This window comes from Larus michahellis, chromosome 6 (assembly GCF_964199755.1).
Source record: "Larus michahellis chromosome 6, bLarMic1.1, whole genome shotgun sequence".
NCBI lineage: Eukaryota > Metazoa > Chordata > Aves > Charadriiformes > Laridae > Larus > Larus michahellis.
Genome location: NC_133901.1, coordinates 37,224,523 through 37,242,269, shown reverse-complemented (window position 1 = coordinate 37,242,269; position 17,747 = coordinate 37,224,523). Strand labels below are relative to the sequence as shown.

General features: G+C 46.4%; 2 protein-coding genes across 3 annotated transcripts in view; one reads left to right on the top strand and one right to left on the bottom strand.

Annotated features, from left to right (window-relative positions):
* Window positions 1–3,377, top strand: part of LOC141745271 (hexokinase-1) — a 39,198-nt gene extending 35,821 nt beyond the window's left edge. Inside the window, exon 18 of the mRNA XM_074592700.1 lies at window positions 165–3,377. Within this exon, the coding sequence (XP_074448801.1) occupies window positions 165–309 (145 nt within the window). The 3' untranslated portion in view covers window positions 310–3,377. The remainder of the gene's footprint in view (window positions 1–164) is intronic.
* A 1,484-nt stretch (window positions 3,378–4,861) lies between these two features.
* Window positions 4,862–15,787, bottom strand: TACR2 (tachykinin receptor 2). Of its 2 annotated transcripts, XM_074591779.1 has the most exons (5): window positions 15,306–15,787; window positions 11,433–11,627; window positions 8,103–8,259; window positions 7,569–7,765; window positions 4,862–6,034 (listed from the first exon to the last, which is right to left on the bottom strand). In XM_074591779.1, exons 1-5 carry the CDS (start codon window positions 15,707–15,709, stop codon window positions 5,839–5,841), a joined length of 1,149 nt encoding a protein of 382 aa, XP_074447880.1. In that variant the 5' UTR covers window positions 15,710–15,787; the 3' UTR covers window positions 4,862–5,838. The 2 variants fall into 2 exon arrangements, with proteins under 2 accessions (XP_074447880.1, XP_074447881.1); XM_074591780.1 differs by lacking the exon at window positions 4,862–6,034 and having other exon boundaries at window positions 7,565–7,765.
* Between the last annotated feature and the right edge of the window lie 1,960 nt (window positions 15,788–17,747).

Genomic DNA, 17,747 nt, shown 5'->3' with positions numbered 1-17,747 from the left:
TTCCTTTGACTCCCAGTCCTCAAGTCCACCCTAGTTTCAGCGTTTTAGTTCTTTCCCCAGGGAAAGTGGGAGCACCGCAAAGGCCTGTGGCAGCGCTATGCTCTGCAGGTGCTGTGGGACGCCCCCCCCCCCACCTCACTCACTGCTGTTGTTCCCTTCCACAGCTTTTCGAGGATCATGCACCAAACAGTCAAAGACCTGGCACCCAACTGCGACGTGACCTTCCTGCTGTCAGAGGACGGGAGCGGGAAAGGGGCAGCGCTCATCACGGCGGTGGGATGCAGGCTTCGTGATGCCGAGCAGAACTGAACTCCACAATCCCAGCCCCGATTCTGTCTTGTGAGCACTTTCTCATAAAGCAGCGACTGCGTAGTCAGAACTGGTAAAAACCCAGAACTCACTGCTTTATCGGGGGGAAAAAAAAATACAACTAATGACATAAAAAATAGGATACAAGATAGAATGTGTGCTGTTAATAATATCTCCTGTTTCTGGACCCCAATCTGCATGTTTCTTATTCACCTTGTTGGTACCTTCCCCATCTGTAGGTCATGGAAAAATCAGTCTATAATTTCTGCAGCTGTCAAAAATCAGTTGTTGTCTGAGATGAAATTGCCCCCAAGTGATGTGCGTTGAGAGCTACCGTCGCATCGTACCAAATGTGTTCTTTGCAGCATCCCTGTTAAGCGCACTGCCAGCACACTGACCACCAGACCCGGGTGTTGATGCTTTTAGCAAAAGGGAAGCAACAGCTCCCTCCTGCATATCTACCTGCTGTTGTTTCATATAAAGCGGTTGTGGAAACATTATGGTGTGTCAGCACTGTGCACACACGTAACTCTATAGTGGGACTTGACAATGCGACTTACTTGCTTCCTTGATTCCTGTTTTGTCATGGTAAAAGTAAATGCCCTTGTCCCACGGATCTGGTTCCACTGGTATTTCCCATTGCTTCTGTGAATAGTGTTGTGTTTCTGGGCAAAATCTGTCACGTTTTGGCAAGAAATCCCTAAAGAGCCAAACAAAGTGGTTGGTGATTGGGGTAATCCAAATCTCCAGACCCGGGAAGTTGGTAGATATATGGTCCCTAGGCAGGCTGTGCTGTATTCTTCTGTTTAAGAGTTCTTACTAAAAGTATTTTCCATCTCTTATTGTTCTTGTTAGTCTGGATCAGCCTAGACCTTCTACCAAATCTGCAGCTAGACAGCCTCACTCAGATGTGTATACTTCCGTCTCTCGCCTTAAATGGGTATTTGCTTTAATACTGTTAAGCAGCCACTCAAAACACAACACTCAGCCAGAGTTAGTGATCAGAGAGGAATACGAGGGTTTGATTTTGATCTTGCCTTTGAGGACCCGGGTGCATAAACTAAACACACCACAAAAAGCCAAAATCGGACCCAGCTTATTCCAAGGACTAAAGCAACAGCAAAGATCATAGGCACTTATAAACTTGGTGTATCCTGTCCTCTGTCGAATTGATGCCATTATTTGCATACCAGTTGCATTACTTAAAATTGAGAAGCAGTTAGGAAGGCAAACGCTGAATAACATTTGCAAGTCACGGCACTTTCTGCAAAGAGGGAGGCCACAGAGTAGTCCTTAATTCACGCTCTTCTACCAAAAATGAATTTGAGATGTCTGCATGGTTTTCCCTGCTGCCTTTTCCTGCAGAAAGTAGATGGAAATTCGCAGGCTACTCCTCTTTGTCCTCGTTCCACTCCTCTAAGATTTGGATTGCCCTACCTATCGATAACATTTCAATATGCATTATGGTGCACTGTGAGTGAATGTTGTGAAGTAACATGTGAGTCACAAACAGTCATTGCAGCTTTAATTGTGTGTCTACCTGAAAAAATTGCATGCCTAACTGGTTTTGCAAAGGTAGAGAGTCTTTTTACTTTGCACACTAGTAGCTCTGATACTAGTGTTACGTGATACTTGTGAAAATATTAAACTTTTTTTGATGTGCGTTAACTGGTGTTTAGTGGTTCTTTCTGGAAGAGGTGCTGTTGGCTGGTGGCTTAGTGCTTTGGGAAGAGCTATTGTGTAGGGAGAGCTGCAACCTAATCCCAGTGGTGCCTGCGTTTTGTGTGTGTGTTTTTATTCACGGGCATTCGGGGTCAGATTCAGACAGGGTGGATTTCACCCAGGTCCCCATGCCTCGTGTTTCCTAATGCAGTTCAGCAGAGGCACGGAGCTGATAACACCCAAACCTTGGGGCGCGTGTAGTTTGTCCGGGTGCCTGTTGCGCCCTGGCTCATGTGGGGGCATCTGCAGTGCAGGAGAACCTCGGCCCGCTGCGTCAAAGCCAGTGTGATTGTGCTAGGCTTTGCCAGATACACAGCGATGGGTACGTTACAGTCGCTGTGTCCCTGCCGAACTCTGATGCCTGTCAGAGTCCCGTAATCTCCCTGTGTGCATAGGGTTAATGTTTGCGGAATCACAGTGTCAGGTGCTCTTACACCGTTGGGTTTGCGCATCCTGTGTTGGAGTTGTATATGAAAGCCCTTTTTTGCATACACTGAAGTTGGGCTTCTCCAATAACCCATCTTACGTTACAGCTTGAATGGTCTCTGACACCCTTGACGTGCAGCTATGACCCCAAATAGGAGACAGAAGAAGGTGAGAAAGTTTTTGGGCACAGGGGACGCATTGCATATTAATTGCTTGAAGGTTTGCGAATCTTATGCCTGCCATCCGTCGGCAGTGCTGTAGGGGTGGTGTGAGATGTGCCTGGGAACCTGAATTCGGAGCTCTTTAGCATCTGAGGGCTAGGCTCAGTGCAGGATAGAGGATGAATGAGAAGTGGAAGTTAAACTTGGTCTCAGGGTGACTGTGGATTTTGGAGATGCTGGCATAGGTCGTTTTGTTTATTGGATCCAGCTCATAACAAATAGGGAGTGAGATTGTGTTTCTAACAGCGCAGCTTTTCCTACTGTGGACCATAGGTGACGTACTGGATAAGACACGGCAGTTCTTTTCCAAAGGGAGACCTGGTGCGATTGCCATTTCCAGAATACTTTTTACCCCTAGGAAACTGTTCCAAGTGAATCACAAGCTATAACTGTCTGAAGAAATGTCTCCAATGTTATCCAAGCAATGACTGGGATGTCTTACTTAAAGCTTTTAGGCTTGGTGGATAAAATCATAGTCCTCTTAATTGTTAAGCTGTAATTACTGCAATATGAACACTAAAATCTTATATTTCCTGGGGAAAAGACCATTTGCATACCACTGTTGTAATGTCATCCGCTCCTTGCTCCTCTGGGGGTTCTCTCAGAAGCCTTTTGAATGGGTTTTAAAACAAGCAGACTTTGTTTTGTTTTCTTAAGAAAATAGCAGAAGGAAAAATAAAGTGTTTCTGAACTTCTGAACCCTGCTCTGTGCTTTTTGTTCATTCCTTTGCCATAAGAAAGAGATTCTTCAAACGTTTTTCTTTACTGACTGCAGGGTCTCTGTTGCTGCTGAGAGCGTGAGTTAACCGTGCAGAGGAGGGATTTATTGCTGACCTGGAGGGGTTTTACTGCTGCGTGCTATTTAATCATGTCTATATTTATATGAAGAATTGCATGTATTTACTGTGGAGCGTGGTGTTCCTGTTAGCTCATATATCACAGGAAATAATGTAGTCTGCCTTGGCATGCCTTTTCTTCCAGTATCTAGCGAGGGGTCGGAGCGTCTCTGCTCTCTTAACTGTTGCTGTTTCTAGCGGAGAAACTTCTCGGCATCTGCAGTGTGAGCCCTTCGGGGCACACGGGGAGTTTTGCTTGCAACCTGAAGAAATCATCCTCTGCTTTCTGCACACAAACACGAGAGAGAGAGATGCCACGCGCTGTCAGAAAAACGTCGGTGTCTGCCGGGGACTGCAGAGGGGAGACAATGCCAGCACGTGCGTGACACTGGGGCATCTGAAACAGGCTTTGGCTGGCTGTTACGATGAGGTGGAAGATGGGATGCTCAAGAGAGGCCTGTTTGGTCTAAAAAGTTCTGCATTAGAAAGCTGCGGGATTTAAAGGGTTTAAAGGCCTTACAGTCACATTGGCTGAGTGTGGGAGAGATACAGCCTATGTATATGAAATAGTGAACTCTGCGTGTAGGTGTCCTTCAGTTCCTCGGAGCAAGAGTCTTTGCAGCCTCTAGTAGGATCCCAGAGATGCGTGCCTTGCAGAACGTCCCTCCCAAATGGTTTTGCATCCCTTCGGAAGAAAGACTTGGTGGTGGCTGTCGGTAAATGCTTCTTATTGCTCTGCCCTGCAGACACCCCAGCGGTGTGGTATCGGGAAGAGCAGGCTGGCCAGTTAAGAAGGCTGGACAGGTAATATCTAGAATAGAAACTACCTGCTGAATGATTTAAAATAATTAACTTTTTAAGAAGGGCATACAGCCCTATGCTCTGTTGTCCCAATAGCGGGACAAGTTTGTTGGGCCTCTGTGTAACGTAATTGTTCTCTACAGCAGCCAGAGAGGGGAAGAAGACTGAGTGGAGAAGGAAGATATATCTGCTGGTTCCTGTATTGAAACAGACTTGGGAGAATTGTACCCCTGAGTACTCTTTCAGTCTAAGCCACGCATCTTTTCTCTGAATTTACTGCAGAATTTAAGCCTGGCAACAGTTTGTAGTTTTGTTTTCGCAGAGCAAAGGGGAATGTTTCAAGTAACTGGATCTTGTCAACACTGTAGGAGCTTTTTGTATGTGAAGGTATGGCTCTGTGATATTATATACAAACCTGTCATGAAAGGTGAAGGTGATTGTGAGGTGCTACTTATCACACCAGTATTTAACGCTGTGTTACTTTTATATAACGTTTATATTTCAGCTTTCCTGCTTTGCATGCCTGCACATAATGGCTCAGGCTTTGAAGATGACATATTGCAGCCTTTATTTTCGTGTCTGAGAAGAGAAGAACAGCCATAATAAACATGGAGTAAGTCTGGAAAGGGAAGATGAAGGGACTATCTGGGAAAAAAACCCGATGGGTCACACTGCAGTTAGGACCAAGAGAAGGTAAAGGAGGTGGATTCAGACCGGATCCATGAGCCCTGACCAAGCCACTGAGCATCCCACACCTGGCCACTGACTCTTCAGAGAGCCTCGCTCTCCAAATTAGGCACCACAATTAACTATGTGAAGTCAGAGGGATCACTTGGGCACAGTTTAACAGGAAGATGACATTGTGTTTTGGTACGAGGTTATCGAAATCCATGCAACGACAACATCTTAAGGAACTGTTTCTCACTTTCAATTGATGAGGGATGATGCTGGTGAAATTGCAGGTCTGAAAATACTGGAATTCAGAAAAAATTCAAGGCAGGCTTTTCAGTCTGGACGCATTAATATTTGCCTTTGTTGTAAGCAAGCTCTGCTCCACGGCCTCCTCTGCCTTGGCGCTGCTGAGCCATGGGCCTTCACTGCCCATGCAGCCCCGAGGGCCCATCCGAGCTGAGCCAGATGTGCCCCAGCCTTCCTGCTCCATCACCTCTTTTCCAGATGTAAGCGTCTTGGTGGAACAGAAGGCAGGGGATCACTATCTGGAAGAGAATAATTGATATTCTGCTGATTGGCACTGCCTGAGGTCTGCTTTGCTGCTTTTTTGACCTCTGTTCTGTATTGCAGTTGTTGGTGTAAGAGAGGGCTGAACTTGCATCCATAGCTGGGTGATATTTGGACCTACATGGGTATAAGTATTATCAGCGGGTTGCTTTCAATGCTGAAGGCACCTGAAAGTGTCCCATAGAAAATGGTTGCTTCAGAACAAAGACCTGCCTCGGGCTTCCACAAATCCGCTGCCTTGAAAATGGTGTTATTAGGACAGAGCCAGAACCGGGAGGAGAAAATCAAAGTGTCAGCTGGGTGAGGGTAAACGATGTCTTCTCTTTCTCATTCAGTTGCGTTTCTGTGTTGAAACTTGTTGTTCCTGACTTCCTGCGGGTTGTCTGGTAAAGAGATGGGGATGTAAGTTTAAGTTTGTCTTTCTCAGTTGCTTTTATGCATGGACACCACCGGAAGGCTAATTTGAAGCCAGAACGAAATCTGTAAATGTAAGAAAAGAAACTAAATGGTAAAATGATCTTTTCAATTGCACAGAGAAAGAACAAATACATGACTTGGTTCTACCTCTGAATGACCATGGAAATAACGGCTTTCTATTGAAATTAAAGGAGCTAGTTGCAGAGCTAAATGGAGGGAAGAGCAATAGGAGTTTATGATCAGATTCCCTTATATTTTAAGTAAATATATAAGATCAGATAAATGGCAGGATGTTTGATGTGCTCGGTAGAGGGTGCTCACCATGCTGATTAGAGCATTCGGTGAGAAGCAGAGCATCTGAGGAAAACACGGTGTCTTCCAGCGGATGTCTTTACCCGCTGGAAACTTTTTAAAAAAACATGAATAATTAAATGAGGGAGGAAGCTGTCTGCTTTCTGAGGGAGGAGAAGGAGGATGTGTTTGGGTGTTTCACATTAAACGCAGATCGGCTGAATGGGCTGCAAAGCTGCCTTCTTTTGCGAACTTTGGGGCAGGATGCCGTTTGAAACCCTCTCAAGGAGGGAGCCTCCTAGCATCGCTCTGGAGTTAGGTGTTTTGCTGGTGGGCTTCCAGTGAGACGGCACTGGAGGTGCTGGAAGAGGTGTGCTGATAACTATTTCTCCCACGCTCGGCGTCCTGCCACACCAGTGTCCCAAGAGCAGCCTGTTCTCAGCGCGGAGCAAGAGAGACATCTCTTGGCACCACGAGGTCATGCCCGTCAGGGGGAGTGCCTGGGCGGGAGTCTTGGCAGGTCACCCGTGGGCTGCTCTGACTCTCCCCCACAGGGATGAGTCCTGCGCCTGCATGGAGGGGGTTCAGGGCTGTGCTTGCGGGGTGGTGGCGCAGGAGGAGTGGGGTGGTTAAGGCAGCTCGGCAATAGATCAGCAGATGCATTGCAGAAATTACGGAGTCCTTCCTTCCTTGGAAATCATAGAATGGTTGGAAGAGACCTTTAAGATCATCAAGTCCAACCATTAACCTATCACTGCCAAGTTACTGCTACAGGGGAGACCTCACTCCCTACGGCTACCTGAAAGGAGGTTGTAGCCAGGTGGGGGTCGATCTCTTCTCCCAAGTAACAAGCAATAGGACAAGAGGAAATGGCCTCAAGTTGCGCCAGGGATGGTTTAGATTGGATATTAGGAAAATTTTCTTCACTGAAAAGGTTGTCAAGCACTGGAACAGGCTGACCAGGGAAGTGGTGGAGTCACCATCCCTGGAGGGATTTAAAAAATGGGTAGATGTAAGGTAGTCTGCGTGTGGAAGCTGGTGCAGATGTGGCCCTGCTGCCCATACACCTGCTGCCCATACACCTGCTGCCCATGCTTTATTCAGAGGCGGGAATTCTTAAGGGTTGAGTTAAAATCTCACTCGCACAGTGTGGCTAATCTTACATTATTAGCAGAGCATAAATTAACTTGTCTACCCGGCCAGTGGACTGCAGTCGAAAATCACAGTTGTTCTCAGCTCCAGAGATTTACGGTTTTTCAGATTGAGATTTTCGTTTTCTCTGCAAACATGTGTGTGCACCACTCACCTTTGGTTAAGACAGCAGTATACGATGGGGTTGTACATCGTCGAACTCATGGCAAGGAGAAAGATCGCAAGATAAACCTGCTGAATGTACTTCTGCTGGTAGATGTCTTCCTTGAAGCTCCCCAGGATGAAGTATATATGATAGGGCAGCCAGCAGACAGCAAAGATGATGACAACTACGACCATGGTCTTCACAAACTGGAAACACAGAACCATTGTGTTATTCCTGGGTCTGGTTTATCCTGCAAAGTGCAGATTCACCGGACACCAGGTTTTTACTCTCTAAGGACTGCTGGGAAGTGGCTCAACTGCTTACCAACATGTGTCTGTCTTCCTTGGAGGCTGGCTGGTGCATGTAAATCCCCATTTTTTTTCATATTGCTAGGTGGTGCCCTTTGCCCCTAGCCCAAAATATTTTGTCGACCTTTCATGCCCAGTCTCACAAGATTTTGTATCAAATGCAAGCTCCGTTTTGGAATTGGTGCCAGCAAGGCTGGTGCACTGAGGGTAATTATTTTTAAGTTTCGCTTCTGACCTTTTTTTTTGCATTAACTTGGTGTTCGTAGCGGACTCTGTTCAGGTGGTTGCCTGGAACCGCGCTGCTCCACAGAGTAATTCCTATAACGCTGTATGCAACAAACATCACCATTAAAGGCAGTAAATAAATCAACACGATCACTGCGATGTGATACCTGAAAAAGAACAAGAAGCACGTTTTCATAGTCAGTATGTCTCTTGAAGGGCTCTTTCAGAAATTGTCTTTTGGACATGTGTATCTGGCTCCCATTAACTTCAAGCCCAAAGCATAAAGAAGCAGGAATTTCACCTACAAACATTGTTACAGGGACTTCTGTAAATAGCAAAAGCTCGTATCTCTTGTGTTGTGATGATTAGTCCTTGGACTGGATTCACTGCTCTTTCAAGACAGGGTAATATTAATATCATTTATCTTTTATCAGAGGGTTACAGTCCATGGCCACCTGCCTTGAATTTTGCTGTCCCACTGCAGTCAGGAGAGACGTCTGAAACTTGTGGCTGTAAAAATAGGAACCTTTAAATCACAGATATGGAAAAGGAATATTTCAAAAACTGCAGAATAAGTTGACGAATGCAATAGTGCCAAGAGCTTAATTCCAGCAACCATGAAAAAAACATGGATCAGGGACTTCAAAAAGTAGCTGGCTGCTAATAGGGTGCACGGATTCGGCAGGGAAGATGCTGCAGATAGTGAGGAAGGGGTATTGCTTGCTTATAGCATGCAGAAAGTGAATGGCAGTCATTGCTGCATTTGTCTTGCTGGCTGTTTTTATCTGAGTGCACGCGCGACTATATATCACCCACAGGCTGCTCGGTTACTGAAAGCGCTGGCATCTCCTCTGGATGTATTTTAGCTTGGCCCTTCCCAGCTTTCCATGTTATCCCACAAGATGCTGCTGGTTCCCTCATGCTGGGGTTTGATTATTTTAAGCAACCACCATTTATGGGGAGGGAACAACCTGCGTACTACTTGGTGAGAGCGGCTGTCAAATTAACATAAACAGTGTAAAAACCAGGATTAGGCAGGAGGGCTCTGGCACATGCTGCTGGCAATGACCAGGAAAGGCAGGGTGCAAATGGTCTTTCTCAGCATGACAAGGCTCTGGAGTTACTTTCCCCATTAGCGAGTGGGGTCAACAGCTTTGATGAGCATCGAAACGGGTGCTGGGGCGCTCGGTGGTGTTTGCTCCTTGGGGTGGTGGCAAATATCAGGCCAGTGGCTACATACAGAAAAATGTATTTGTGAAAGGTGGCAAGTTTTGCCCCTGCCTGTTTTCCGCCTTTCCCAATTGTCCTCTGAGTGATATCTCTTTTGAAGGTCTAATACTGCGTGTAGAGTGCAGCAAAGCCCTTTTAGAGTGCCCATCCTGGGAGGAGGAGGAGAGGATGGGAGCCTAAGCCCGAGCATGTGGCAAAAAGAAACTTTTAGTCTTGTAGTTTTGCTACTTTGCTGCAAAGTTAACCTGTCACCAGGTTAAAATTCTCTGTGGTTAAGGTTCTTGATTTTGGTTAAACTTATACGAGTTTAGTCCCTTCACATTCAAGATTTCTCAGGCACTGGCAGTCACAGTAGGGTGCATTGTTTGAGTTTTTTTAGATGTGTTTCTACCATAATTATGCACATTTTTCCTGCAGAAAGGGATTTTCCTTTGTTCTGAAGTCTAGAAATCTTGAAGGCTGGTTTTACTCTGCTACGAAGGATTTGGAGGACCCACGGTCAACAGAGGAACCCAGTTCTCCATTTCTTTGGTTTTTTTCCTTTGGGTTTCTTAGTATTTCTTTTCCTCAGTATTTGGACTAGCACATGAGTGGCTGCACGTGGCTTTTTCTCCCTGGTCTGTATGGCAGGCGTTTGTCCCAACAGATCCATCACTCAAGATGATTTCTGGGGAGCACTGCTTCCAACTTCCTTTCTAGGAGAGCTACTGAAACCTGCAGATCTGAGGCTGCTCAGGGAGAGCGAGCTGGTGTACAAAGTGATTTATTGTGTTTGGGAGCTGCTGCTCTTCAGCTAGGGATCCCAGAAAGAACCTGCCCTGTTATTTGCTGCGTTCCAGACCAACCTTTCCAGCCCGCGGAGATCTTGTTGGCATGCTGGGAAACTCTTGTTTCAATCCTTCCCAAACTGTCGATGCGGCAGAAATAAACTTCACGTTTTTCATCGGAACGAAATAGTCATCAGTGACTTATTAATAAGGGAGTATCTACTATCCCTCCTTCTTAACCGGCAGGAGGCTGGCATCTTGTGCTGCCCAGCATGTGCCATGGGGTACCAGCCAAGAAGCCCCAGGAGGAACACCACCCAATGCAATGTGAGCCTGATTTTACTCTTTTCCTCCCCTGTGACACTGGAGGCTGGGGACAATTGACCGCCAATGCCTGAATATGCTGCAACTCAGCCAAACTTACACGAAGCTCCTTGGAACTTGGCACATAACTAGTGCAAAAAACAGTTAGTTTGGGTAATAACTAACCGCAGGAGGCACCCAGCTGTCTGCCAGAGTTGAAAACTGTGAAAGGGAAAACGTCCCCGGTGCACGTAGCTGGGCGAAAGTATTCACAGCGAAGAATGGATGGGTGAATGGGTTTAGCACTTGGTTTTGGTTTGAAAAATTGTTCCCATTTTGTTAAGCAATTTGTTCCTTTTCTGCAGTTCTTCCATTACTCCTTCGTATAAATATGTTTTGCTTGATAAATTTCTCAAACTGCTCTGTGTATCATGTGCTTCCAATAGTGATTAATCACAGCAGATCCCCTAAATGTGGGGGTATGGCTTGTTTCATCTGTCTGAACAATCATGCTTTAAAGCAGGAGGAAATTGCTGTGAGAATTCGGAGCGCAGATGCGTGCCCAGATAAGTCAGTCTATAAAACCTTAGGATGTTTGAAACACGCTCCTCTTTCCTCTTCCTCCCCCTCCAAAGAGCAGCATAATTTTTAGCTAATTATGTGGCTTCTCAGCATTAACAATATCTGGTTCCTTCCTGCCTGATGGAGGGAGAAAATCCAAAAATCTTCGGAACCAGGATTTATTGCCTGTTGAAAGACTTTTCACCCTGGTTTCTCTTAAATCCAAGCTCTGTGTCTAGGGCTTCTAGACCTTATAACACCTTCTCAAAGCAGCGGAGGATGGCGCAAAACCCCCTTCTTTACCCTGAGCTGAGATCACCTAGCAGCTTTATGCACAGCTGGCTTAAATTGAGCTTAGATGGGCTGCCCCTGACTCGTACTCCCCAGCTGCGTAGCTCCCCTGGCCAACAGTTTGGAGATTAAATTAATTTCATAGTTAACTTTTGCATGAATTGGGAGGGTTTTTTTGTTTCTCTTACGTGAGCTGGTGCTTGGATCCGACGTCATCTGGCCAGACAACAATGCATTTTGTCGTTCCGTTGTCTGTCGTGATCTCGGCGTAGAAGCACTGCGGGAAGGCGAGCCCAAATGCCACCAGCCAGATGATTCCTATGATGACTCTGGTGCTTCCAGCAGAGAGCCTGGGCTTGAAGGGGTGAATTATCGCCACGTACCTGCAGGAAAAATAGGTAATGCTTTTACAGTTGCATTGGTAAATTATACAACAAATGTAGCAGGTGTAAAAACTCACACAGATGGTAGAGTGGGATTTATTTTTAGACATTTTGATAGGTTTCAGGCTATAAATAATTAGAAGGAGTTAAATCTGTTCTGAGGACAATGATTTCAAGTCTTAAGGCAGAATATATTAAACTCGTGTGGATGGGTGCAGAGAGAGTTGGGGGTTGTTCAGCCTGGAGAAGAGGAGGCCCAGGGAGACCTTATAGCCCCTTCCAGTACCTAAAGACGCTCCAGGAAAGCTGGGGAGGGACTTTTTACAAGGGCGTCTGTTGATAGGATGAGGGGTAATAGCTTCAAACTGGAAGAGGGGAGATTAAGACTAGATATTAGAAAGAAATTCTTCACTCTGAGGGTGGTGAGGCACCAGAACATGTTGCCCAGAGAAGCTGTGGCTGCCCCATCCCTGGGGGTGTTCAAGGCCGGGCTGGATGGGGCTTTGAGCAGCCTGGTCTGGTGGGAGGTGTCCCTGCCCAGGGCAGGGGGGTTGGAACTAGATGATCTTTAAGGTCCCTTCCAACCCTAACCGTTCTATGTTTCTGGTGTGAGGAGGAAGCAGTCATCTGTGCCTTCTGCATATGGTCTTTGCAAGTATTCTGCTTACTTAGAATTTTTATTTTTTTTCCTCTTTTTTTTTTTAATTCATTTTTAAGTACTTTATGTTTTTGGTCTGAAATTTCATGCTGTGAACTGTTTGTGTTAGTTTGGAGTTATGCACTATTTAATACCATGCCCTTCTCTCCTTCCTCTACCAAAAAAAAAGCCTAAACACCCTCTTCCTCCCTAATTATGTCAGTCTCCTCTGATGCCCCGTGTTACCACCACAGCAGATTGGGGGTCTCGAGTATCTTTTACCCTGAATTTTTCCCCACTGATCTTTTAGCCATGGAAAGCTCATGTGCCATCCACCTCTGACCCTTTCATCCCACACCTGCTCAGAGCCCTCACGGCACATCTGACTATTAGATTACTTGCAAGTCCGGGGCGCTCTCCGGTTTTAAATTCCACATGTAGAAACGCGTGGTATCGTAATGAGTACATAATCAATTATGCATTTCTTGTCATGCTTTCCATACTCTCTGTCACGGTTGTTACGAAAGCAAAATAGAGTGGAAAATGCCAATTGCCTCCTGGTTTTCATAGCAAAAATCTGACAAACTGTGCTGTCTCTTGGACAGGCTGTTGGGAGGGAGCTCAGCCCAGCTGCTGCTGCAGGACACAGAGCGGGTGGCTGCACGGGCAGACAGCACAGTAAGTAAGCCAGACCTTATTTAGCTATAAAATTTTCATGTCACCTCATTTTTCTTTAGCTCACTGTAGGCAGAAGTGTACAACGCTCGAATGTGGTCAGAGTGGAATCAAGTGGCGAATATTCTCCAAAATATTTGCCCACGGAAGTGCCCAAACCGCTGATCCGTGGCTCTTGATGAACGGCAAGTCCCAGGTATACGTGATGAAGCCTGATGGCAGCATCCTGCGTTGTGGGTACCAAAGGGATTACAAGGCTGCTAGGTGGAGGCTTTCCCACTCAGCCAGGGGTGAGCTGCGATTTTAGGCAAGCTCCAGCAAGTTGGGAGATTTTTACCCCATCTGCTGAGATTTCCCGGTCCCTGTTTGCTATGTGGCAGGGCTGCCTTTGTCCCCCTGCTCCCTGTGCCCTCTCTCCATGCCCTGCTCCCTGTGGCATCCCAGGATGCTGGGACTGCGCTCCCAACACCCTTCCTCTGGTCCTCATCCCACACAGACAAAACAAGCTGAGTTTCGGACACTCCTGCACGCTTTCCGAAGAGGGCCTAGGAGGCTTTTGCTAACTGGAGCGGGAAGATTGAGCTGATATATTGCATTTCTGCCTGGAGTGCTGCGGGAAGCATGTAGTGGAAACAGCATGGGATGGGGAAACAGAGTGATCCTAAACCCGACGGTAAGCAACATCACCAGGGCAGACAAAGGTGACTTATAGAGCTGTCACTTCTTAGCCTCCTTCCTTACAATAAACCACTTCAAAAGACATGGTTCTATCAAAGCTAAACAACGGAGCCCAAGTGGACGCAAGTTCTCATAACAATAAATGAAAGCCACAAGTTTCCAGGAGACAGTGTCAGGATCTATTTTAAGGTTAAGCAAAGAATAGCTAAATATGGTTTGCAGTGAGGTGCCAACTTTTCTTTCTGATCTGTGCCATGTGACTAAAGAGATTTTGGCTGTATAGGTACTTTCACCAAAAGTCCTCGAGGAATGAGATTAGGGAGACCTGAGGACAGGCAGAAATGGATTTATTTTTAAAGCTATAATATCCTCTGGCAGACCACATGTATAAAACAGCAGCTACCAACAGCCCTTGATTTGAAGCCAGGAAGAGCAAAAGAATATTCGAGTCTAAAACTGAGCTGCCGTTACTTCTAAATAGGGATTTGCTTTCATCTGGACAACTGCAGGCTGACAAACGCATCGCTCATCCCTGTGCTCATTAGCCATCCTTCCGACGACCGCCGGGGCCACTGTGTCAATCCGGGCCACATCCCCAACTCAAGGTGGGGGTTTCAGCAGGCGTTCCATGCACAAGCCTTCCTTCTTCTCCTGCCAGTTCATTTGTCTGGTTTGATTTGTCCTGTCGCTTGCTTCCCTGGGTGTGCCGGGGTGAATGGGGTTGGGAGCAGGGGCGGGAATTACGAAAGCGACCCTGATGACTCATGGAGCAAGGCTTTTCGAATGGCTCCCGAGGGATGCTGGCTCTGCTCCCGAGGGAGCTGGAAGGGCCCTTGGTGGGTACGCGCACTTGATAAGGAATGGAGGAAAGCTGAAGGAAAGGGCAAAGTCAACAGGAGGGCTTGATAATGGAGCGCCAGATATTTCTGGATGCCAGGTCTGGCTGCCCAGGGGAAGACCTTCGCCGTGGGGTTGTGTCAGGGACATAGGATGGAAAAGATACAGAAGTTCCCAGCGCCAGGCAGAGGATGGAAGTAACGGAGGGAAGGAGAGCAAAGAGCATAGAAGGGAGCTGAACCTCATCTACTTCTTTTACGTGTCATTGCCTTTAAGAGAGAAAATTCCCATGGACTTTTGGCCACTTTCTAGTAAAAAGAAAAACACCGTCACGCTACTTAACAATAAGCTATAAACACATTTAGACACCACAAATTTAAACTCGAGTGAAAGAGACTTGGCAAATGGAAGAGAGTATTATGAAAATACCAAATTACCTCACAAGTCAAACAAAATCACTGTAATTACTTTCCTCCCTCTTGGAATAAGTCATTCTTGCGAACTATTGGAGCAGACTCTGCCCTTTCTGATTCAATTCCCATTATTTCTGGTGGTTTGCTGGACTCACAAACGGGACTGCGGATGCAAGGGTTTACGGGATGACTGGGAAACAATTTATGATCAGTAACATGGGAACAATAAAATACCAGCCGCTTCCACAGAGAGAAGAGCCTTCCTTTCCTGCCATAACTAGCATCTAAGCCTGTAGTCTATTTGCCTGGCACTCCTCCCACTTTGCTGATAAGGCACCTGACACGGTAGGTGGGGGCCAATTGCACAAAGTATTGCGATAATGTTTTATAGCTTAACAGTTAATTTTTCGGACCTTATCTTCTCCATTCGCCTCTTACCTCTCTGCAGCCACGGCTGTCATGGAGTAAATGCTCACAAACATTGCGGTGATGGGGAACCAGTTCTGAAACCTGCAGAATTCCTCACCAAAATACCAGACGTTGTGACTGGCATAAATAAAATTGAAGATGGTATTGAAAGCAGACATCAGCAAATCCGAAAGAGCCAAGTTAACAATAAAGTAATTAGTAGCAGTCCTCATTCTCCTGTGTGCAAGAATGATCCAGATGATGGTAACGTTGCCAACAATGGATGTGATAACGATGAAGGAATAGGTGATAGCCCACAAAGCAATTTGCCATCCCGGCTGGGTAAACTGGGTTACTGCCGTCCAATTGCCGCCGTCCTCGAGGGAGTCAGCCTGCGAAACGTTGCTAGTATTTAAAACAGAAAATGTGCTCATGTTTTTTTTTTTTCCTTGGCTAAGAGTAAAATAAAATCTTTTGGCATCTGCTCATTTTCTTGCAGTAGATGCTGGTGCTGTGAATTCCCGTGCATATGACTAAGTGCCATTAAAAAGACATCGGGATGAGATGCCTCATGTCCTCTCGTCCTGTTTTCCAAGCGATGCAATGCAGTTCCAGGAGGAGATGAGCGATACCAAGGGCCTCCTCCTTGCCTGGCATTTTAGCCTACGCTTGAAGAGCAAAAACTGAAGAACAGCTCTCCCCCTTGAGTTTCTTTTTCCTCTAAAAAAGAAAGAAAAAAGGAAGAGAAAAAAAAAAAAAGCCGGGGGGAGGAGGGGAGGTGTTTTCCAGGTTAGTGACAGGCAATGTCTTCCTTTAGATTATTTTTAGGGACAAGAAAATATAAATGGAATTATCAAGCCAGAAAACACTTCAATCCAAGTGGAAATCCTTCTTTTTCAGGGCAGCAGTTTTCCGAGGCAGCAGGTATCCGTATCCTCTGCATGGGACTAAGGACATTTGGCTTTCTTCGCCTGCGTAACTGTTAAGTGCGATGCAGGAGCCGTACTGGGATAAATTCTCTACAGAGCTTAAGGGGACTTTGAAAGGAGGTGGAGTCTCTTGCAGGCAAAAACTAAACAGCCAGTTTGACATCAAATGAAACGTGGCAAAGTGCTACTTGAAACTTTTTTTCTCCCCTCCCCATGTGTTTTGAAATAACCTCCGAAATGGACATGCTGCTACATCAGGATTTACAGGCTTAAATGCAAGGGTAGCTACTTTGCTGGATTTACCAGTCCTGCAATCCTCGCGTTTCCAGGACCCTCCCCAGTTTCCTGCAAGCTCTCATAGCAAAACAGAATATATTCAGCACAATTTTAGCAAGGTGTTCCTGCTCTCTGCAACTATTCGGAGGCTTACCAAGCGTTTTTAATACATTTTGCTTAATGGTGACGGCCCAATACCATACTGCTCAACCAGCCGTATTTAGTAGATTTGGTATGATTTAATTTATTTAGATTAGAGAAACAAGCGCTGTTGGCGCTTGAAAGGTTGCTGGTGAATACTTCTAGGAGAGAAGCATTTGTCAAGGCCAGACCTGAATTGGGACTTCTGATAAGGTTTCAGTGGGAAGCTGGGACCCAGGGTCCTCTCTAGCATAGAAACATCCAAAGGATCCTCAGCTCCACGCTCTGCCATGTTGAGGGGCTGAACGAGGGACATTCCCCCTTCGGACTGCTGCCTCCCCTTTCCAGGTGTGCACTGCAGAAACCTACTGCCCTCGCGTGTGCAAGGAGCAGTATCTGGTCCTCCTAGGACAGGAGAACCCCTGACTCCCCTCTCTGCTGGGAGCGCAGCGCTCTTGCTCGCACTCGGCTTTGCAGTAAGTGACAGAAACATAAGCAGCCCGTTGAGGCTGAGATTTCCAAGAGAACTTGGCACCGGCTCATGCCTGCTCTGCTGGGAGCTCAAAGCGTTTCAGGTGTTAAAACCTGTTTTCAGATATTAAAAGCTGTTTTCAGGATCCAGAAAGCTCCCGACAAGTAAAGCAGAGGAAAAACTGCCCCCGTGCATGTGGCACAGGGATGGCAGTGGTTTTCCAGCTCTCCTGGAGCTGCAGCCATGCCAGGCTCCCCTGTATCAGGGCTGTATTTATCGGTTCAGGATCCTTTCCACCAGGTCAGCCTGGACTCTTCCCTTGCTTCACTAATTTCTGGAGGCAGCCTTCAGTTTAACCCATCAACTAACGACAGCAACTCTTTAAAGCACGTCTTCTCTGATGTGGTGTTACCCCAGTGGTGTTTTTTAGAAATTAATACTTGCAGTACTACATGTAATATCTCCTTCTCCTCATGATGGGCTTCCCTGCAGGTAATCCCACTCGGTGCCTTATGCAGAAACTGCAGAAATACACTTCTGCATGTCTTCTCATGGGCATTCCAAAGCTGTTCCAGGCTCATCTTGAAAGTCTTCCACTGATGCCTCACTAAACAGCTTGTGAATCTTCCGCTTTCCGTATGCCATCCAGGAGGG

Excerpts from the sequence above, each read along its gene's own strand:
- TACR2 (XM_074591779.1), bottom strand. The coding sequence starts at position 15,709 with ATGAGCACATTTTCTGTTTTAAATACTAGCAACGTTTCGCAGGCTGAC. Across the intron at positions 11,628-15,305 it reads ACAGCCGTGGCTGCAGAGAG|GTACGTGGCGATAATTCACC; the intron begins GTAAGAGGCGAA and ends TTTTTCCTGCAG. Across the intron at positions 6,035-7,568 it reads TACTGCTGTCTTAACCAAAG|ATTTCGTTCTGGCTTCAAAT; the intron begins GTGAGTGGTGCA and ends TTACATTTACAG.